Below are 23,615 nucleotides of genomic sequence, written 5' to 3' on the forward strand. Positions count from 1 at the left end.
TGACACTTTTTTGTACTGTTTGATCCCAAGTACCGGTACTTCTGATATTTGTATAGGTATAAGCCTCTGTACAGGGGAAAGGGCAAGAAAATAGTACACTATTCATGCTGTTGTGTCATTTCATTTTCATGGAACATTATGTATTTCAAACGAATATGATAGAATTTTATCCAACATTAAGATGTACATTATTAAACATGTATATAATCCTGTCCATTGTATTTATATGTACAATAATAAACTGACTTATAATGTAAATTACTATGTACAATAATGTGATTGGTTTATGTACACATTATGTGTGAATGACCTGTGTTTATTTGTTAAATAAAATTAATTTTTTGTCTCGCATGGTTCTTGTGTTTGAGTGAATTTATGAAGTGTATATATAATTATTCTATATATTACTGATTTTTTTTTAAACAAACTCTTCCGACCTCCTTTTGTTCCTCAGTCATGGGCACATATTAGGTTGTTTTTGCATCTACTCCAGGGAAAGTCTCTACTACTGATTTCTTTTATAATGCAATTAAAATCACAATGGAAAGCTGAGAGGCTTTTGTCGAAAGTTGTTGGAATGGGACAGCAGATCATCTGACAATTTGCACCAGACCAACAATTGCAAGTAAGTCATTGTCCAGAGTCAAGAGATTTTTGATGGTTTTCCAGTCCACCAACTTCAGACAAAAGCCTCTCAGCTCTCCATTGTGATTTCACTTGCATTTTCAAAGGATTTGATGCGTTATAGTTTCCGGAGTAAATGAAAAAAGTTCACAATATCCAATCGCCGAGGAACTTATCGCAGCCCTTTTTCGATGGCAACATTTGTTGCACTCTCTTTTTGCTCAGTGTAAATTCTTGCCCGGTTTCCCGCTCACTTCTCTCTCAGTCCCCGTCCCTTCTCTTTTTCCTCTTTCCCCGCCCTTCTCCCTAGGCTCATTTTGTGAATTGTATCTGTGCTATAAGTATTTCTTATCTATTACAAGCTCTTGCTTTTAGGAAATCACGCCCATAAAATATGTACGTCTGTCCCCCTATATCTTCATGAAATTTTTTTCTATCTCTGATTTCTGGTTATTTTGACAGTCTGTAATGCTCTCAAATGACCATGACTTGGTCAGTTTACGAAGTGAAGTAAAACTAGACGAAAATGGGGGTCGGACGTACGAAAAGGTTGATTATTTTATGGAATTGCCGTACTGTATATAACATGGATGACAGTATACTTTATCAGTTCTATGCTATTTATCTTTTTCAGACTTACATTAAATAAAAAAGAAAATGAGCAAGAAAACAATTGAAATGATACTAAATGTGGATAAAATGAACTAATTGTCATTTAAACATCTTTAATGTCAAATGAGAAATATATCAAAATATAAAAAACTTTATTTCTATACAGTACTGTTTAACACACACAAGATGGAAAGACATATTGATAGGAAGGATAACAGTATTTGTATAGTGCTTTCAGCGCTTAAGAAAATAGAAATAGAAAAGTAATTTCAGCCCAAAATACACGTACAGTTTCCCAGTAGACAGTTGGGGGAGCTGCCTGTGTATTTCACTTGAATTTTCAAAGGATTTGATGCGTTGTAGAAAGTTTCCCAAAGTAAATGCGAAAAGTTTGGAATATCCAATCACCGAGGAACCATGTTACTTGTTATTGCAGCCCTTTTTCCACGCCAACATTTGTTGCACTCTCTTTTTTTGCTCAGTGGCTTTCTTGCTCATGGTTTTTCACAAAAAGTAGGTTTTTAACATGGATTTAAATTTGTATATCCAGTCTGCTTGTTTTCTTCAATGAGGTAGATTATTCCTGAACTGATGGGATGCTGAATAAAAAGATCGTCAGCCAAAAGACTGGGTATTGGGGGCAGGGATTAATAAGAGTGATCGTTGCTTGAGCACAAGCATCAAATAAGAAATATCGCAATATAGAAAATTTTGGAAGACAAGCCTGTTATTCAGATAATTAAATCTAATTTAACGAAACAAGTTTTGCTGGCATGAAAAAATACATAGCGACATTCTTTACAAGTGTTTTACATCTGTGCATTATTTTGGTGCTAATTAGAGCTTTTACAGTGAAGATTTTAAAAGAAAAAAAAATGTCCAGCTACATGTAAAATAGGGTTTACCTTGTGTTTTGTCATATGACACTTTGCCCTATATTGCATTTTTGTATGCATGTGTCTACCTTCTATTAGTCGAATAATTGCCTCAGCTGAAGCAATATTTCAGACAAGATTATGCAAAGCAGTATTGTGGAATGTGGCCCAATGGATTACTCTACGGACTTTGAAACAGAGGGTCATGGGTTCGAATCAGAGACATTGTGCATCCTTCTGCAAGATATTGATCCACAATGTGCTGTACTCAACCCAGGTGCGGTAAATGGGTACCAGCAGGAAGTAATTCCTTAAAAAAATGCGAGTACCAGAATTGGTAGACTACATTTAGCTTAGCCAGGGCAATCAGGCATGATATTCCACTCTGAAAAATAATATCTGAAAAACAGCCAAGGGTCGCTAAGTCACCACCGAAGTCAGGAGGTACAAGCTCTTGCATAGTAAAGAAATCGAAAGTGATTTTTCAAGGTAAGTCTGCATGATAGTTTTATCATTTGATTTAAGAAGCAGTAAAAACAGCATGAAAATATTCTTGGGCAAAGGATTTCACAAAAAAAAAAAAAAAACTTTTAAAATAATTATGAAAAAATCAGATTTCCAATTTTATTTGGGAGAATATCATGCCGGGGCAATCGAGCACCTAACAAGGTGGATATGTGCGCCATACAGAACTACCCTGTATTATCATTATTAAGAATGTGTAACTCGTCCCTTTTAAAGGGGAATCCAGCCTTTGGTCATAAAATGTTGTGTTCTAAAGGAGAAAACTAAACAGATTGGTGAAAGTTTGAAAGAAATCGGACAAGAAATAAGAAAAGAAATGACAGCTTTAAAATTGAGATCCCTAACACTATGCAGATTTCAAATTGGCAACTTGGTAAGTAAATTATGACAAGGGGCAAGGACAACATTCCCATAAGCCATGTACTTTAGGGATTTGTGGTTTTCACAGTTTGTGGTTTGTGGTTTACTGATGAGTACCCATTCCCCTGGGGCAGAAATCCAAATATAACCCAGGTGGTATATTGTTTTACATGTATGTTCTCATGAAAGAAAAATGTAATTTGAAGTAAAACGTTTGAATAAATTGACATTTTAGCCATTTTATGTGCATGTATTGGAGTACATGGAAGAGTAGTCCTTGCCTTACATTACATCACTATGACATCACATATGTGGCCAATTTGAAGTCTCTGTGGGTAGAGTGATTACCAATTTTTACAACTTTTAAAAATGTGACTTTCTTATTGTTTGTCTGATATTGTTCAAACTTTCACCAATCAACTTGTCTGATTTTTTATTTTCCTCTAAAAACAAGTTTTTATTTGGGTTGGATTCACAAATGTGGTTCCAAGAGATTTGACCAAAGCAGGTTCACAATTACGCTTTATAACTTGGACTTGCTTAACCCTCTTTTCTTAGAACTATTGAAATATAAGGATTGAAAATACATCATTCTGCTTTCCATTGCCATGGTGTTCCCCAAAGGCCGTCGTGGAAGGCAGGATTTGCCTCCTCGACTTCCTCAGGATACTGAACGGGAACCGAATCAACGTAATACTTCTTAAGCTTGTCCATCAGTTCATCTACCACTTCCGGGTGAGAGGTCGAAAGGTCATGATACTCGTAAGGGTCGGCAGTGATGTTGAATAGCCAAGTGTCCTTTCCATTAATTTTGATTGGGGAGATAGCAGTAATACCAGAATCAGGTACAGGAATCCACTCCCCATTATTAGCTCCTGAAGAAACCAAACAAATAAGAACAAAAATATCTTCATGGAAGACACTGTAAAAAAAGGGATTTTTTCCTCTCTTATTTCACACATGTATGCAACATTTTTTTGCACTGAATGAATGGCTAGTTAATTTGTTAAGCTGCCAGTCAAAATGTTTAGATAAAACAAAAAAAATTAAGAAAAATTAATACCAAAGATGCTAGCATCATCACAAGCATCACAAATTCAATAATAATGTGCATTATTTGTCTTATAAAACGGGTACATGTAGGTAGATGTTAGACTCTGACATTTTTCATTGATTTTAATAAGCTGAGAAACAACGCTATGGTAACTATTGAAAAAAATTCACAAAACTCTCCCAGTTTTATTAATATATCATACCTGGATCTCCAGTTAGGAGTTTCCAGTGCCCCACCCTGATAGCTGCTGAAATGTTAGAAGAGAATTCCTTGGGTTGGTTTGGCCATGGATCTATGTTATGAAGAAGTTCTTTCCGGGGCGATGAAGCATTGGAACTAAAAAATCAAATAATGACATTTTATCCAAGGATCAACACTAATCAAATTCATGTGCTGGTCAGTATCAATGCTTTGGTTAAATCGATATGTGTGTGGGAATGATTCATTCTAGATAATAAATGATCTGATTGAATGTCGATGGATATATTGATTGGCTGAGATGAGTGATTGATTCTTAAATGAACCCCAAAATTGAAGAATTTGTCTTACGATTGTGCAAAACAAAATATGGAAATAGATCATTTCTATGCATGTTATTTCAAAGTACTATTAATAGGAGATACATGCCTGTCAAGAATAACCATTTAAAGATTAAAAAACATCTTTTGTTGTTGTGGTGACATGTATACCGGTAGTCCAAGTGGTACAGGTATACTACTAATCATAGTAGGGATTCAACCTGTAATCTATAGATTAGTCTGTTTTGACCCAAGTTTATATTATCATTTGATCCATCCGGAGCCAAACAACAATTACACCCATATGCACATTACATAATATAAACATGCATCATCCTAATGCTAAAATATAACTGTAATATCACCCACTAAAATCAAAGAATTAGAGGAATTTGAATAAAATTTATACCTTATTGTTTTCCACATGTTGAATCCATCTAACGTGACGTTACCAAGACTGCTCCCAGCAAGACCTTGGACTAGAGTTGGAAACCAGTCACTTACATGGATGAGCTCCTTATTGACTGTACCCTGCACGCTATCAGGGAGTAAGGGGCTGGTAACGAAGCCTACACCCCTCATACCACCCTCCCACAGAGATCTCTTCCAGCCGCGGAGGGGCCAGTTGTTTCCCCCCGCCGCCACCTCACCTCCATTGTCTGAAAACAGAAAAAATGGAAGATACTGAAGTGTGATTGGTCAATAGCTGGTCACGTGACATTTACCGTGTACAGGCATCGTAAATGTTACATTTTTATACTTGGTCATCTTTCATAATAAAGTGACACTATGGTAATCGAGCATTTACTTGTATAGCCCCAAACTCTGGAATTGCTTACCCCTGGTGTCCTGAAAACACCATTTGTAAACAACTTTAAATCAAAACTTAAAACACATCCATTTTATAGAAGAATCTAGTGGGCTTCAAAGGTAAACCATGTATTCTTTTGTGGGTGTATGTGGGTCCAGGAAAGGACCACCCAAACCCGAAATTTCGACAAGTGTGTTCTTTTCATCTCCAGGAGAATGAGCACAAGAATACACTTGTCAAATGTTGAGGTTCGGGTGGTCCTTATCAGGACCAACATATGCAAACGAAAGAATACATGGTGTATCAAGAAACTCACAACACTCTTCTTAGAACTTTGCAATGGAAACTTTCAGAACTTAAATCTATTAATAACAAGCATATCAGGAGTTCTTATCTAGCACAGTAGAATAAACTTTTGTTGAATAGATTCTCCGCTCTACTCTGTTTTTAATATTATAATAAAGATGTTATAATGAAAATATTGTATTAAAATAAATATCATATTATTATATTATACATGTAATGAAAATATAATAATATTATAACAATTTTTGAAAAAGACATCCAGGTATCTTACCGGTTGAAAATATAAGCACAGTATTATCCCAGAGGTCTCTTTTCTTCAGAGTTTGTACGACCTTTCCAATGGCTTCATCAAGACAGCTCATCATCCCGGCATAGATACGTCTATTCATATTCTTAATGTTCTTATATCTTTCTTCGTATGAGCTAGGAACCTGGAGGGGTGCGTGTACTGATTGGAACGGTAGGTAGAGTAGCAATGGCTGAAAAAATAGTCAATATATTATACAAGATTTATTATAATTAAACTATTTGAGATTTTTATAATCAGTTATAGAGCTAATGGCAGTTGGTTTTCATATAATTCATCTTATGAAATGTGTTAAGTTTAATACTCTAAACACACTCTAATCACAGCTTCTTCAAAAAGAAGATTAATCTCTAAGAAAGTTGTACGTGCACCTTAATAAAGAATTTGACTACATCCATACCTGTTCCTCCGGATGCTTGTTGACTATTTGTTGAATTTTATCCGTGAAGACGAAGACAGAGTAGTTCCCCACGTACTCCCATGCGACTCTCTCATTGTCCCATAGATCCATGCCAAGCCAGTGATTGCTATTCGGGAGAATACCGTCGCCTGGTCGATGATGAGTCCAATAATCTTCACTCCCTGTTAAGTAACCTACAGAAAAAATCAAGGATGATTTACTATCAATGGTATTTGAAGAGAAGTCTGTCTTGAAAACACACTGCTTGGCTTAGTGGAAATTCGTTTTATTTGTATAAAGTAGCTTTTCATTTTCATGAGTTTTTTAAGTCAAATCATCCATTACAAATTCATAATTAATCAATGAAAATATCAGTTTAAATTTAACTTTTCTAACCAAGGCAAAGGATTCAAAGATAATTTCAAGTAGTGTCAGTAAACACTGATTTCCTGACAAAGTCTGTCAAACCAAGATTAATTGTCATAAATAAGCTGAGATTCTAGCACTGTTGTTTGTGACAATTTCCAAAATCAATGCTGAAGAACATACCCACAATGATCAATGTGGTCATTCCATATCTATTAGTCCCACTTTCTTTTTAGTTAAAAAAGCTTGAAAGCTCAAGTAAGTATTACATACACTATTATATTAAAAATAATAAAAGGCTTTCATAAAGCACCATCTATCTAGAAATATTCTATTCCGAGGCACGATATTATCATTACCCTGGCCTTAGCTTGAGCTGCCTTTCAGCATTCGTGCATTCAAGGAATTAATCCTGCCGGGTACCCATTCACCTCACCTGGGTTGCGTGCAGCAAAATGTGGACAAATTTCTTGCTGAAGGAAAAAACGCCATGGCTGTGATTTGAACCCACAACCCTCTTTTTCAAAGTCAGAAGACTAATCCACTGAGCCACAATGCTCCACTATTCTATGTCTACATGGCTATTTTATATCTTTGGGTAAATGATAACAATAGCATAATAACTGAAATCCACAAGTTTTTTCCCTCAGAATACCTGTTTAAATCTATGTGATCTAGCTTACCAAAAAAGGAATCAAACCCTCTCTGTCTTGGCAGGCAATCCTTCTTGTAGTGTCCAAGATGCCATTTCCCTATGGCATGGGTAGCATAACCAGCTTCACGAAGTTTGTCTGCGAATGTTGGAAGATTGGTTGGGAGACAGAGCGGCTGAGCGGGTCGGATGTAGCTGTGTTGTAGCCCTGTGTGAATCTATTCATACAAAAGAAAGTAGATGGAATCTTGAATGCATGCAGTCAGATTTTATTCCACTGATCTAAAATATACTGCATACCGTACTTGTAAAAAAGTTTTATCTCAATAATCAACTCAACTTCTGCCCAAATCTTCTCTCCAGATCCAGTTCATCATCTGAATTTAATCCCTTTTCTTTCTCTTATTCCTCAACTGTGGATGGAGATCATCAGCAATATTCTGAACAGTGACACAGCTGTGACACTCCTCCCTGAATATGTTGAATCATCATTGTTTCAACATTTTGTGGTTCTGTCAAAATCGAAATATTGTACCTTAGGAATTCAAATAATTATTAGTGCATGAGTGAGCATCACTGGGCCTGGGGGACATATTTGACTCTCTCAGATCATTCACATGCATGTCACTGAGTAATTGTGCACTTAGTGAAACTTAGTAAGTCACAATTTTTTTATTTTTATTTTACATCCGCGGTTCTGATGAAATCTACACTACATCTACAGCCTATTTAATTTTCAACTTGTTTTTTTTTTCATCTCAAAATGATAAATCAACATTTTTCTGGGGTAGACTTGACTTTTAATATCGTTGTCCGGTTGCACTTAGTAATGTTTTTAGACTTTCGACATAAAAAATAACTAATTGTGAAGGATTCACCTGGTATCTTCCGCTCAATAGCTGCGATCTCGTCGGTGTACAGATAGGCTGTACGTAGTAGTTCTCCAGGCGGACGCCGTCCCGTGCAAGCTCGTCGATGTTCGGTGTTTTGATCTCGGAGCCGTGATAACTTACATCATTGTAGCCGAGGTCATCAATCAAAATGAATACAATATTTGGCTTCGTTGTTTTACTGATCCTTGTGGAACATACATTGCTAATGATCACAAGAGTAATACAAAATATGAGTTTCATAATAATAATTCTTATATTTTCAGCAGGATTGAAATTAGACTCGTGCAGATCAGGGCAGAACAATTTCACATCATAAACAAAGATCACGTGATATCAACAAACGCTCACGTGGTGGTGGATCACAGACAGTATGATCTCTCTCATGCTCACCGATAATCCAAATTGACATAAAGGCGGCCGGGGACATATAAAGGGATGGTCCGGGCTGAAAGTATTTATAGCTTAATAAATAGAGTAGAATTCAAAGAGCAAAATTTTGAAAATTCCATCCAATTGAAGTTTAAAGTTTAGCAATATTTTGTGAAAACAGCCGTCATGAATAATCATTAGGTGGGCTGGCTGATGATTCCACATTCCCACTTGTTTTGTATGAAATTACGTTTATTCAATGTTTTAATTTTCCTCTAAGAACTAGAAAAATTGGATTGACAACTGATTGAGTGCATTAGATATTTATTGCTGCAACTTAATATTTCATTATAAAGGAGACTTGCACAAGATTAAAAAATGTGATTTTATGTAATAAAGCGGAAAGTGCGGGGGAAAGTGGGGATGTGACATCATTAAACCACTATGAATATTCATAACGACTGTTTTTACAAAATATTGCTTAATTTTAAACTTCAATAACTTTATTATTTGTTATCCGATTTTGATGAAACTTTCGGTATTTTGCTCAGTGAATTATACTCTATGTATTAAGATATTATATTTTCAGCCCGATCCCTTTAAACTTTATTTTCACACAAAAGATAGTGCAATGCATATGAGAGATTCGATGATATAAAAAATCACTAACAATTTAGTGTTTTATTGTACAAATTATACAATACTCTTTAAACAAATGGTTCTTTTTTTTAATAATCAACCTTGAATATTTATCAAATAACTAATTCAGTACATACAAAGCATATTTATTTTTAAAAAACCCCACAAACCTTATACAGTACATGAATAGTGGGTAAATTAAGAACAGTTTTTTATATCAAGGATTTAATCAAAATATGTTTTCAACATGGATCCATCATATTTGCAATCCTTCCATCAGGAAAGTGCAGAGCGCGGCCGGGCCGCGGTGCATGAGAGTTACCCGCTTCCGTGTTCAATACAAGCCTCGTTCTGTTTTGCAAAAGTGTATTAAATGGACAAGTCAACCCCAACAAAAAGTTGATTCGAATAAAAAGAGAAATATCCAAAAGGCATAACGCTGAAAATTTCATCAAAATCGGATGTGAAATAAGAAAGTTATGACATTTTAAAAATTTTCGCTTAAATTCACAAAACAGAAATAGGGGGCTAATCACATCCTTGACAGTATGCAAATGAGGAGACTGATGACATCACTCACATTTACTCACATGTATGTATTCGTATTTTATAATATGAAATATTAGTACCGTTATTCCAATTTGATCCCCTGTTGTGTGAAACAAATATTAATTCCTCCCTGAACATGCGCAATTAGCATTGTTTAATTCTATATGGTTAATCAAGTCGGTCCTTCTGCCAAATCTGTAAAAAAAATGAAATATTGTATAGTTCTAACAATGAAAAACAAATGAAATAGTGAGTGAGGGACATCGATCCGGCGACTATATATAGCTGTCTCATTTGCATGCATAGGTCACTGAGTTGTGCATATCTTTTGTGAAAAATAAGCGAAACTTTAAAATGTCATAACTTTCTTATTTTACACATCAGATTTTGATGAAATTTTCTGCATAATGCTTGTTTGATTGATAGTTCTCTATTTATTCAAATCATTATTTTTCTGGGGTGGACTTGTCCTTTTAAGTTCGACGATTCATATGAATGAAAGATGTCACATCATGTCAGCCTTATATGTGCACCCCTTTACTTCATTTAATTGTTGCAGATTTAAATGAATCTTCAAAATGTCGTGACCCAACAAAGTCTTTAGTTACTAAACAAGTTTATAACACTAAAATCATTTCTTTAAAATCGGGATAAAATACGAAAGCTTTGTTTAGTTTCACAAAACAGTGGTCCTCAGTTTGGAAATTGGGGACCGATGACATGAAAATTAATGGCGACCAGTCATATTTGACTATTACCGCCAACTCATTAGGCCAACTATTATTTCCTTTTTTTTCGACGTGTCTTTAAAAAAAATCGTTCCTCTCCTTCTCTTTTTTTTCTTTTCTTATGTCAATCTCATATCTCTTTTGTATACTTACAACATTTTGATTTCATTGTGTAACAATTAACTTCAGGGAGATTAATTAAAACTTTGAAGCCTAATTCCTCCATGAAATTAATATTGTCTAATTCTTTTGTGCTTATTTTCATATCTGTAAAAATTTAAATATTGCATGATGAATCATAAAACCCCCAAATAAAACACAAAAGAAACATTATTAATCACTGAGTTGCGCATATATGATTTTTTTTTTTAGTAAGGGGCCTACATATAAAAGATAATTGATGATAAATTCAAGCCAGATATAAAGTTGTTTTTTGAGAGAGAGAGATATATAGTCTCATAATCCCTAAAATAGAAAAAGAAGACAAAATCGCAATACAAATACGTACAACTCGATCCACACTCACCCACATCCACATGCAAGCTATTTGTCTTAGATCTAGATCCGAAATAAAAAGTAATGAAAAAACTATGGAAGCTTAAAAGTGCCACCGAGATGTTGAGATAATTATCTTGGGAAGTCGACATCATGATAGCAAAAGATCAGATGACAAGATCCCGGATCTCATCATGTCGACATCTTGAAGAAGAGATGATCAGATGACAAGATCCCGGATCTCGTCATGTCGACATCCTTTAGAAGAGATGATCAGATGACAAGATCTTCGATCCATGATCATGTCATCTGATCATCTCTTCCACTGGATGTAGACATGTCGAGATAGAAGATCTTGTCATCTGATCATGTCTTCTAAAAGATGTCGACATGACGAGATCCGGGATCTCGTCATCTGATCTTTTTCTATCATGATGTCGAATTCCCAAGATAATTATCTCAACATCTCGGTGGCACTTTTAAGCTTCCATAAAAAACACCATTCTTCGATTTCGTGCTTTTCTACTTTTTCTTACACGGTCCCCACGGCGCGCCGGACACTTTCGGGAGGGGATTTCCCCTAGCCAGCAGACTGACGCACATGCGCACAATCAGTCTTGCTTGTCCAGAGTTACGTAATTGAGGAGGAGGCGCAGGCGGTGCCGGAATTCGGAAAACAGTGCATTTGTATTTTGTTGACAAAACTTTGAGATCTAGGGAAAATGGATCGTGTGTGAAGTATGATTATATTCCTGGGACACAACCGGCCCTGAACTGACTTTTCTTAGTGACTATCTTAGCTTGGTTTGGCATTATCGTGATATAGTTAGGGAACCACCGTTCACTTCACACAGCAGCGCTTTATTCAGTCACACGCACGGTTCCCTATTTCCACCTCCATTCACTTTGTACACAAGTGCGCGTACACATATCTACGAGTGGTTCCCAAAACCACGATTTGGCCGCTTGGTTTAGACGATACTTTAGTTCAAGTCAGGCGTAACTAACTTCAGAGTCCAACTTAATTCCAAGTCGGCTTAGTCCAAGTTAATTTTTATCGGCGAAAGTCAATTGCCAGCGCCTGTGGCTTGGCGATTTTAGAGTCAGACTCTCAGAGATACGGTACGTAATTGAATTTCTCGCACTCTTCTGACTTCCGGTACTAATACGTATGAGCCGCAACTTTTTGTTTATTTATTTACATAATAGGTAGACTAGACGAGCGAGCTATTCATGTTATGAAAGTGACTTGCCAGACGTTTGAAGTCCTGTTGAGTGTTGTTTAATCCGACAGCTGCCATCGAGTGCTCAGCAAATCAAATTCAAGCAAGGACACGACGGACAGTTTTTAAATTCTGACAACATCAACAGATCCCTTCACGTAAAAAGCAAATGAATGGCTCCAAGAAGGCAAGAGGCATGAGAGGCAAGTCTGGCAAGACCAATGGCAATGGCTCTAGACAGCTGGCAGCCATCTGTTAACATTTTTTTTCTAATTTCTCCTCTGTATTTGGTGAGTGAAGCCAACGGAGTTCAGCGGAACAACCAACATAACACTTTAATAGAGACCAAGCTTTTGGTCTACTCATGCCTGTCCATAAAATATTGCCATGCCTACTTTGAACAGAATTTGCTTACTTCTGGAAAAAAAACATTCTAACACTTACTGAATAGCCAATAAATTGAGGTGGCCGGGTTCAAACCTGTGCCAGTAAGATAATCCAGACTAGAGCTCTGACCAGAAACCATAAAGTTAGACAATCAGGTTGTAGTAAAGGCTTTGTTCCTCTGCTATTAAATTAAAAAAAATTTCTACCTCTGCACTTTAGTTTTTATATTCTTTTATATCCTTGGTAGGATTCTTGCAAATTTAAGGATTTGCATAGCCATAAATAGAACTTTACTTGCAGTGAATTACCCTGTGGCTGTCATCATTTTCTGTGAAAGTACAGTCCACCAGGTTGGTGTATCATTGTACTTTTGAAAGTACTAGTGTTATGGAAGATCTATTCCACATGCAGTTAAAAAGAATCAGCTGTGCTGCAGGATTTTCGGATAGAGAGAGGGATCAAGAGGAGGCTTATATATTTGGCTGGTTGCACTTCTGGCATCCAAAACCCCAATTGACAAAACTCAGTTGCTTGAAGTCTTTATGGATTTTAGTGGGTGTGTTTAATGCAATTAGAATTTAGATTATCTTTTATTTTGTGTTTGTTATGTCCTATTTTTCATCATTTTTTAATGTAGAATTCGGCGGAATGGTTTGTCTGGCTCGATGCGAACTCCACAATACCACCAAACTTCTGATCATTTATTTAGGGCTTTATCTTTTCTCTGGACTGCTTCATGTGATACTAGCATCTTGAGCGAATAGTTCTTGTTGTTTTTCATACTTAAGTGGATTGCTAGGAAACCTTGCAGAGTTGAGGGACTATTATAAGATACTGTCATGAACTACATAGATTTTGCAATTCCAGGATATCCCATCAATGTTCAAGAACTCCATATTCCAGAGCAAATCTATCTTTTGATTGTATGATTTATATCTTTAGTTACTGACTGCCAGCTCCAAGAGGAAATCCAACAAATTTGAAGAACTTAAAGGTTTTGTGATTAGCATTTATCTTACCCATTGAATTTTTTTATATCTCCAACAAACAATAATGCTGCTGAAATTCCAAAATCTTCTGGTTGGATTTGGTCTAATTCTACATCAATGCCTTGCGGATGGAAACACAGAGGGTGGCCATATTCCAGGACATCTACAGGTTCTTGGTAAACATCGACCCCCGGAGGGCCACATTGAAATCCTGCATGAACTTCCATCCCCCAGGGAATTCTGGGAAAAATATGCTCGGGATGGTGTTCCTGTCCTTTTCCGTGGGATGGCCAACAACTCACTTGGAGTCCATCGATGGACCGATGATTATCTCAGGGAACACTACAGCGACCTTCGGGTGAAGATTGAAGCAAAAGCAGAGATGCAATATCACCCTGAGGGAGATAAAGGTATAGGCCAGGACACCATGGGATACTTTCTCAAGACATACCAGTCACGTGATGTCTACATTGTTTCACAACTTCCAGATCCCATGTCGAAGGAAGTCTTAGTTCCTCCCTTCATGACTTGTGGTACCTTCAGTCAACGTCTCCTAGAGGCAAATCTCTGGTTCAGCAATGGTGGCACCAAGAGCCTTCTCCACCGGGATGCTGACAATGCAATAAATTGTCTTTACTTTGGAACTAAAGATTGGATCTTTGTCGATTCCAAGTATGAGGACATGATTCCAGTAGGCGATGAAGGCATCGGAGTCCATGGTGGATTTGCCATATTAAACCCTGATCTCGTCGACCTGGAGTTGTTTCCAAAGTTTGCTGATGTTCCTTGGACCTACGGGAATGTGACTGCAGGAGATTGTGTTTTTCTACCTCCACGTAAGCATATTGGTTTGGACAAATTGAATACTCAGCACTATTTTTTCCCATTATCAGTTCAGGGCCCTGTCTTACAAAGAGTTACGATTGATCCAATCAATTGTAACTCTATGGAAATCCATCTGTGTCATTATTTTTTTCTACAGGAAATTTACAAAATGTCCTTTGTAAACAAAGGATTACACGCCAAATTGTCAAGAAATCAGTGATTTTATGGATATACTTTCAATCATTCTTGAACAAACAAGCATTTCATATGTTGACTTTGCTGGCTTTCCATAGCTGTGTAAAAAAATCAATCGCAACTCATTGTAAGACGGGCCCCTGGTCAGTGGTCTATACATGCAAAAATACCTACAAGATCTACTTTAACCTGTTAACTCTGTTTCTTTTTATTTGAAGATCAGATGATGTTTGAAGGTTTACATGGTGGTATGAACAATCACAGTACTGGTTTACAGTACTACATGTATGTACCTTCCAGGACTTATTGGGAAGTTTACCAGGAGGAAAAGTTTGTTGTGAAAATAGCAGAAAAAAAAAATCAATGAAAAATATTGGTGAAGGTTTGAGGGAAATCCATTAAAGAATAAGAAAGTTGTTGGAATTTTAAATTTGGGAATTTTAAATTTTGGATTTGTGATAAAAGAGCAGCTGCCCCATATGTTACGTAATATAAAATGCACAAATTTCTAGTTTTTAAATGTTTGTGATGTCTTTGTTTTTTGCTTTTTAGGAACGGATGTGAATGATTTGTCTATTGATATATCGAAGGTACAGCAAAAACTATTATCAATTTTCTGAGAAAATGACATTTCATTGATTTTCCACCATATGATATGTAGGGAAGCTGCTCGAATTATGATGTCACAAATCAAATGATTAACTTCTAGAAGATGTTGTTTGAAGTTTTGCATGGTGGCATGTACAATCGCTGATGTGGTTTACGGTACACCATGATGTGGAGTGTTATAGAAACAGTGGATAGAAGACGGACAGTCAACCTGCCCGAAACGTCAAGTCTCTCTACTGCTTCTACTCATCTCTACTCGCCGACTCAAGCCAGCATCTCCTCATCCATCCTACTACTCAACTGTTTTCAACTCATCATGATCTCTTCTGGTTTACAGTCCTTTTCAGGAATACATTCAAGAAAGATTACTCTACTCTCAAACTTCCACTTTCTTGCCTATCCATTTCTTTTCTTCTTCTATCCACTGTTTCTATAGCACTCCACATGGTGTACCGTAAATCACATCAGCGACTTAACTTCCACTAACTTTTTTATTCTTGATGGATTTTTCTCAAATATTTGGCAATATTTTTGTTCAATTTTTTTCTGCAATAAACTTTTTGCCAGGGTGAACTTCCCCTTTAAAACATGGTGTACCATAAACCATTTCAGCAATTATCTTAAAGATCATATATGTAGAGACTTATTTGACCATGAGGAAACCTTAAAGGGGAAGTTGACCCTGACAATGAATTGGTTTTGATAAAAGCAGAATAAATGAGGGAAAATATTGCTATTTTTGCTTATTACTGAGAATCTTGTCAAGCGAATTATCTGATTTGAGGTGATGGGTCACGTTTTATCAGACATGCTGTTTTTTTTTTTGTTATTGCTTCACTCCCGACATCCTATCTGTTCAGGTTACTGGCATCAGGTCCGATCCTATGGCACTCGGAATCTTGCCATCTCTCTCCTCTTCTCTCCCATCACGGAAAATGATCTATCAGACTGTGAGGGCGCCAAATTGTCTTACACCCCACTGAGTGAGATGGAGATGGTCTTTACCTACGATGGCTATGCAGAACAAACCATGGGCGATACTGATCCATTTGAACTTAAGTGAGATTCAGAATTTGAAAATGATGAGTAAAATAATATGATCATTGTAGTTTTAATCGTTTAAAACAAGAAAACCAAAATTTGGGGTTCAAGCACCAGAGAGGGTCACTAATTGTGCATTACTAACAAACAGCTTATAGGCCTATTGAAAGAGTCCCCTGATCACTACAATCATCCCACTCTCTGTGTTATTACCATTTATCAACCTTTCTTTAAGAATGTCAAATACCGGTAATCCATACCTCTGATTGGTCAAAAGTGGGGTCATGCATTTTGTCTCTTGGATAGGATGCCAAACTATCAGTCCCTTCGGTAACTCACTGAAAACTCTTGGGTGAAACAACTTTCAACTCGTGATATTTGGCTCTCGCGTTGGTTTTGAGGTAAAGATGTGCGAGACAAATGTGCGTTTTGGAAATCAAGTTGCCATGGAAACCAGATATTACATGCCCCAAATTAGGTAAAAATTTTACAGTTCGTATGACTATGTCAGTTTTCAACCAATTCTCATGAAATTTGAGGTAAAGATACACAGGACATTTTTTTTTAGTGTTGGAAATCATGTTGCCATGGTAATGTGTCAAAATTAGGCGAAAATATTGCAGTGTGAACTACTTCATCTGTTTTTAACCAATTCTCATGATATTTACATTCAGATTCAGCTCACACATTGATCTTGGGGTAAAACTAGGCAAGACATCTTTTTCCATGTGTTGTTAACTGTTGCCATGGTAACGGTGTACAGCGGGGTATTAATCAACTTCAGTGATAGTTGTAGTTGAAATCTGTATGACCTCACTTTGAAATTGTCAATACCACGAATGCCCCTTATGTTTTAATGATACATTTTCTTGTTTTGCAGTGAAACAATCCAAGAATGGTGTGAAGACGTTGGTCCCTCGATGAATACACAGGATATTTTTCAGTTCCTGAAAGGGGTAAGTTACATGTACATGGTCTTGGGAAGCTGAGGGTGCTGCATGTATTATTTTCCATAGGCAGCACACCCTGAAATTGTGGTAGGTGTTAAGAATGTGCAAAATGACATAGTATTTTTGTCTCACCTGCGAAGCAGAGTGAGACTATAGGCGCCGCTTTTCCGACGGCGGCGGCGGCGGCGGCGGCGTCAACATCAAATCTTAACCTGAGGTTAAGTTTTTGAAATGACATCATAACTTAGAAAGTATATGGACCTAGTTCATGAAACTTGGCCATAAGGTTAATCAAGTATTACTGAACATCCTATTAAAGTTTCATGTCACATGACCAAGGTCAAAGGTCATTTAGGGTCAATGAACTTAGACCATGTTGGAGGAATCAACATTGAAATCTTAACCTGAGGTTAAGTTTTTGAAATGTCATCATAACTTAGAAAATATATGGACCTAGTTCATGAAACTTGGACATAAGGTTAATCAAGTATCACTGAACATCCTGCATGAGTTTCACGTCACATGACCAAGGTCAAAGGTCATTTAGGGTCAATGAACTTTGGCCGAATTGGGGATATCTGTTGAATTCCCATCATAACTTTGAAAGTTTATGGATCTGATTCATGAAACTTGGACATAATAGTAATCAAGCATCACTGAATATTTTGTACAAGTTTCAGGTCTCATGATTAAGGTCAAAGGTCATTTAGGGTCAATGAACTTTGGCCAAATCGGGGGTATCTGTTGAATTACCATCATAACTTTGAAAGTTTATTAGTCTAGTTCATTAAACTTGGACATATGAGTAATCAAATATCACTGAACATCCTGTGCGCGTTTCAGGTCACATGACCAAGGTCAAAGGTCAATGAACTTTGGCCGAAGTGGGTGTATCAGTTGAATTACCATCAAAACTTTGAAAGTTTATGGATCTGATTCATGAAACTTGTACATAAGAGTAATCAAGTATCACTGAACATCCTGTGCGAGTTTCAGGTCACATGATCAAGGTCAAAGGTCATGTAAGGTCAATGAACTTTGGCCATGTTGGGGTTTTTTGTTGAATAACCATCATATCTCTGTAAGTTTATTGGTCTAGTTCATAAAAAGTGGACATAAGAGTAACCATGTATCACTGAACATCTTGTGCGAGTTAGAGTAGTATTCAAAGTCAGCACTGCTGCTATATTGAACCGCGTGATGCAGGTGAGACGGCCAGAGGCATTCCACTTGTTTTTTTTTATGCTTGTCAAATTTACATCAGCACCCCAGTAAAGAAAAAAAACTTGTTCCCAGGGCCCTGGGTAAGTTATACCAAACATGATGAAAGGTCAATTAGCAAAGGTGATCATTAAAGTTTTTTTCAAATTTATGTATGACCAGGAAAATGTTGTGCATTTGCTAAAATCCCGGTTTTCTGTGATACAGAAACAAAAATTATCGGGAACTCCATAGAATTTCACAGTAAGCTTGATTTTTTTAATGCCAAGAGATTTGAATATGAAAAGTGTAGTAAAAATAATGAAAATCCATTACAAAGATTTGACAAATGAAGTACAAATAATGAAAAAAAAAATTGTGTATCACTATCAGTGGAAAACCCATCAGTCTCACCTGTTCGCATTGTTTAGCGTGCAGTTGATAAACATTTTTAGTGGCATATAGTAGTACATATATATGATAAAATCTTGCATTTTTCTTAGAGTTTCATCAATTGTACATGTTAGCGAAGAAAGGGAAATTTGATGTTCAGGACACTACAGAACACAGAACTCACTTTTCAGAAAATGAAAATGTGAGATATTTTTTTGTTTCCATAGAAATGTCTTACTGATAGGAGATTAATTGATTGTTTTCAGGATTATCATGGAGATGATGCTTTTCTTCTGGAGATATCTGATCAGGTAAATTTATATATCATTTCTAGTGCTGGGTTTGAGACAGTCTCAGATGAGAACTGGACGGAGACTGAAGACAGCGTCGTAGAAAGTACTTGAGAGTTATGGGTGATTTTGCCCTAATGACAGCCCAAATTGCCCCCAAAAACAATATTCAAGAGTATATAGAAAATCATTATTTTGCGTAATGAGCAGAATGATTAATTTTGCAATTTCTCCATAATTGCTCGTGGCACAAAAAAATTTGCCATTAAAGTAAAAATAAAAAGCCCCCAAAATTCAGCAATTGTCCCAATTTGAAGTAAAAATAGCCCTATAAATGCGAAGTATTTTCTACGTCTGGAAGACGGTGAAATGCAAAACAGAGATACTTGTGGCCAGAATCAGCACAGACCAAGACAAAGACATATGAGTCACTGTCTTTCAAGGTGGGGCGTCGTGGTCCAGTGGTTTACGACTCTCGTCTTTCTATTTCAGTCAAGGAGTTTTATCCTTTAGCAAGAAATTTAACCCACACTGTGCTGCACTCAACCCAGGTGAAGTGAATGGGATCCCGAATATCCCCAACACTGATCATTTCTTAGCCTCCAGAGAAACAAGTCATTTCCTATTGAGAATGCATTATGTTTTCAGGTCCTCCCGTTTTCGTTCACGAAATGACTTGAGAAAACTTTGAGGGATTCCAACTAGATTTTGGGGTTACAAAGTGAAAGGTCAAAGAGCTTATTATTTTGATCGAAATATTTGGTTCTTTGGTGATGATTGAACAACCGTTAGAGGGATCAACTTCTGTATGTAAATGAGAGCTAGGATCAGTTTATTGCTAAAGGAAATTATGCCATGGCTGGGTTTTAAACCCGTGACCCTCTATTTCAAGATCCAGAGACTAATTCACTTAATCCCTCTGTAGTGGTAACAGTAGACAGCTATTAATTGGATCTTGTTCAGCACAGTGCGAAGCTGTCGTAAATTCTATTTGATATGAAATAAATTTGGTAAACAATATGCATAATTATGTAGCTGCAAACATACATTAGCTTGTTGTTGACATGCATCATGGATTTTAAATTTTTGTTTATGTTGTTACATGTAGGTAGTCGAGCTGCTAGATGTGAATAAGGACAACATAATTTCTTGTAAGGATGAGGCCCAAGGCCTCAAATTGGCAACTTTGAAGAAGTTAGCAAACATTATTGACAGAGATCCTGCCAACACAGAGGAGTACGAGTACATCAAGATTGAACCTGATCAGATAAGGTACGGTATCATAAAGTTAAAAAAAATAATAACTAGAGCTTGCCCCAATTGCCGATGTTGTATTATTTAGAATCTGAATCGCATGAACTGGACACCCCTAAAAATTAAATTTGGTATTACCCAAGAGTTTGTTGACTGACTTTTTTTGCCCGATATGGCATAAGATAGTTTTGTAATGAGAGTTTTCATGCTACACGTTCATTACAATGATTCACTAGCACTGCTTGTACACAAATTGTAATTGTAACTCAATTGTGTGTACACATACAGTACAAGAAAAAGCATTGCTGGGGCTGTTAAACTATGGCTGTGTTTAGGGGGTCAAATTAGGGGAATATTATATATATACTTGTCAAGGGTACTGTTTTGTTTCCATTACTTGTTAAAGGAAACCAAACCCCGATGAGAAGTAATCTTATTGGAAAAAGGAAAATAAGAAGAACAATTTAAAACAGGTTGTGAAATAAGCAAGTTATGGATGTTTAAATAGTCTTGTACTTTCTATGGGGATCCTCAAATTGGCAAAAATGCCTCAAAATGGCTAATTTTGTGAACAACTCTCCATTCGTTTTTGTACACAATTTTTCAGATTTTCCCTATTATCTTTAAAATCGCTTATCGCCTCATTCTGAGCATAACATAGGTCATGGGAAAATATTCACACCACATATGTCAAGGTAAGGACTCAGGAGGACATGATGTGAAATGTGTAAAATAAAGGGGATAATCTGAAAATTTGTGTACATATCAAATGGAGGGTTGTCCACAAAATCAGCCATTTTGAAGCATGTTTGCCAATTCGAGGATCCCCATAGAAAGTACTTGTTAACAAGATTTTTCAAACTTCTTCTATAACCGATTTTGATGAAGCTTTTAAATTGTTCCTCTCATTTTACTCTTTCCGGTAAGATATTGCTTCTCTTGGGTTTGGGTTTCCTTTAAAGATAGAGTTTCACGAGCCAATACAAAAAAATGTACTTGTTAAGGGGTGAATTTTCAAAACGTGGAAAGTACTTGCTTAGGGTGCTTTTTGAAACCCCATTGATGTGCAATGATAGCCACTTGTTCATGGAATGTGCCTTGATCCAATCTATTATGATATTATTTTTGTTTCTTCACCAGAGATTTCATATCTGACCTGATTGTAAACCACGAGACCAGAGAACAAACCGTCATCTCTCGTGAGACCTTTGTGAAAGCCTATCAGACGTTTGGGGGATCACTGAAGATCGGCAATGAGGTAATCACTGGTTGAGGTTTGATAAAGATCATCTTTAAGTTTGATGATGTATAGTTACTGTGATTATCATAAACATCACGATCATCAACATTTTCAATTATTATTATTTCAATTGTTCAATGTATCTATTAATTCATTTATTTCATTCATTCATCATTTTTTTATTGATTGATTGACTTTTGAGCCTGCAAACTTTTTTGGAGAGAAAATTCTTTATCTTATCTCTTGGACTATTAGCGTAAATGGCACCTTCATGACGAAAAGAAAAAGTGAATCTGCAGCAGCACTTTCACGCTAAATTGCATTGACTGACTATGGATCCAGTGATCTTATACCCCTTTCATAAACCCATTCTCCAATTATCCGCCTAAGGGTAATGCGGATAATTCAATAATAAAAAATTCGGAACTTTTTTTTACGAGCGCCCGACCTGAAAAAGGCGGATAATTGTCATGGCAACTGCACACGCCCCCTCCGATGGGGTTGCGTTGGAAAAGGGTGACCTTGTGACCGCACCATGGCAATTATCCGCATTAGTTTGGAAATGCGTTCATAAAGTCAAAATCTGGTCCCGATGCTGCTATTACGCGGATAATTGCAACATCCAAATAATGCGGATAATTCTGGTCCTCCTCCAATTTTACGACAAAATTATGCTGCTATTATCCGCATAATTTGATTTATGAAAGGGGTATTAATCTTTTTGTGTTTATATACAGATATTTGATGTACTGAGTCCAAAAGACAAGGATTCCATTTCTACCTCACATTTGAAGGAACATGTGGAAAATATTTCCACCCTTTTTAAACCGAAGATGAAACGGGAAGATGCTGATCTGTATGCACACCAGTTTACTGATGATCCTAATCCTGAAGATAATCTTAATCCCAAAGGTAATCTTAATCCCACAGATCATGATGATCTCTATGGTGACAGTCATGGAGAACTCTAGATGCTCTTTTTTATAAACGAAAAAGCCATTGTCTTGAAATGAAATGAAGTAGTCTTTTCATTTCAAGGCAATGGCTTTTTCTTGAGAAGTTGCCTGTATTATGAAATCTTTCTTTTAATTCAAATTTATCCCAGCTTTGGAAAGCTGGTTACAAATAGGCATTCTCACTATCTCTTTATTAATTAAAATATATGGATTTGTGTGTGGTTGTGGTTGTATTAGAGATGTATGATAATATTCAAAATATGAATGTTTTACAGGTGAAAATGATAGCAGTTATTTTAATTTGATTTATTTATAAAGATTTTCTGAGAAAGATCACTCTATTAAGTAGCCATGTTTTACTTCCAAGAATGAATTATCTACTTCATGTATGTTATTCAGGGAGTCCGTGATTCAAACATCTTTTCTTTATTCTTTGTTAATATTTCTTATCTGCAAATATGATACTCTTTTTCCTTTCTATGTGATAATTATTTATGTAAGCCAGTACCTCATGTACTTATTGCTCGGGCACTACATCATTTCCCAGCTTGTAACACGATCATATTTCATGGATTCATGTAAAGGCGGCGGAAGTGGGGGAAACCTGTCCCCCCTAAATTTGCTTGTAAATTTTTTTACCTGTGTCCATCCCAAACTTTCAGGTGGATCCCCCCCTAAATTTTTTGGCTTCTGCCGCCAATGGATTCATGGCATTTTGGCCCAAATTTCTGACATTGGTTGGGACTATATTTGGTCATGTGACATGGTTTAGACCAATCACCTGTTCACTGTTCCGATATAATTTGATAAATATCAATTTTACATGTAGGGATCTTAGATTTATCAACAAAATGGTTGTAAAAATTATTTATGTTGTTAGATTATCATTATGTTTCTGTATAGGTCTAATGTATGAAATACATATGTACTATGTAGTATATGATAGCTCCAAGGGTGCCAACATATTTTCCTGTGATTAA

General features: G+C 36.4%; 2 protein-coding genes across 2 annotated transcripts; one reads left to right on the plus strand and one right to left on the minus strand.

Annotated features, from left to right (window-relative positions):
• Nucleotides 1-3,249: 3,249 nt before the first annotated feature.
• Nucleotides 3,250-8,641, minus strand: LOC121427735 (arylsulfatase J-like). The gene is made up of 7 exons (XM_041624274.1): nt 8,289-8,641; nt 7,442-7,628; nt 6,393-6,586; nt 5,957-6,164; nt 4,978-5,227; nt 4,253-4,386; nt 3,250-3,871 (listed from the first exon to the last, which is right to left on the minus strand). The coding sequence occupies exons 1-7, from the start codon at nt 8,541-8,543 to the stop codon at nt 3,585-3,587; spliced, it is 1,515 nt and encodes a 504-aa protein (XP_041480208.1). The 5' UTR covers nt 8,544-8,641; the 3' UTR covers nt 3,250-3,584.
• A 3,330-nt stretch (nt 8,642-11,971) lies between these two features.
• On the plus strand, nt 11,972-21,795 carry LOC121427978. Its single transcript, XM_041624557.1, has 7 exons — nt 11,972-12,596; nt 13,331-14,518; nt 16,172-16,370; nt 17,233-17,308; nt 19,162-19,206; nt 20,294-20,457; nt 21,580-21,795. Exons 2-7 carry the CDS (start codon nt 13,747-13,749, stop codon nt 21,710-21,712), a joined length of 1,389 nt encoding a protein of 462 aa, XP_041480491.1. The 5' UTR covers nt 11,972-12,596; nt 13,331-13,746; the 3' UTR covers nt 21,713-21,795.
• Nucleotides 21,796-23,615: the final 1,820 nt, after the last annotated feature.

Source organism: Lytechinus variegatus, chromosome 14 (assembly GCF_018143015.1).
Source record: "Lytechinus variegatus isolate NC3 chromosome 14, Lvar_3.0, whole genome shotgun sequence".
In the NCBI taxonomy this organism is placed as follows: domain Eukaryota; kingdom Metazoa; phylum Echinodermata; class Echinoidea; order Temnopleuroida; family Toxopneustidae; genus Lytechinus; species Lytechinus variegatus.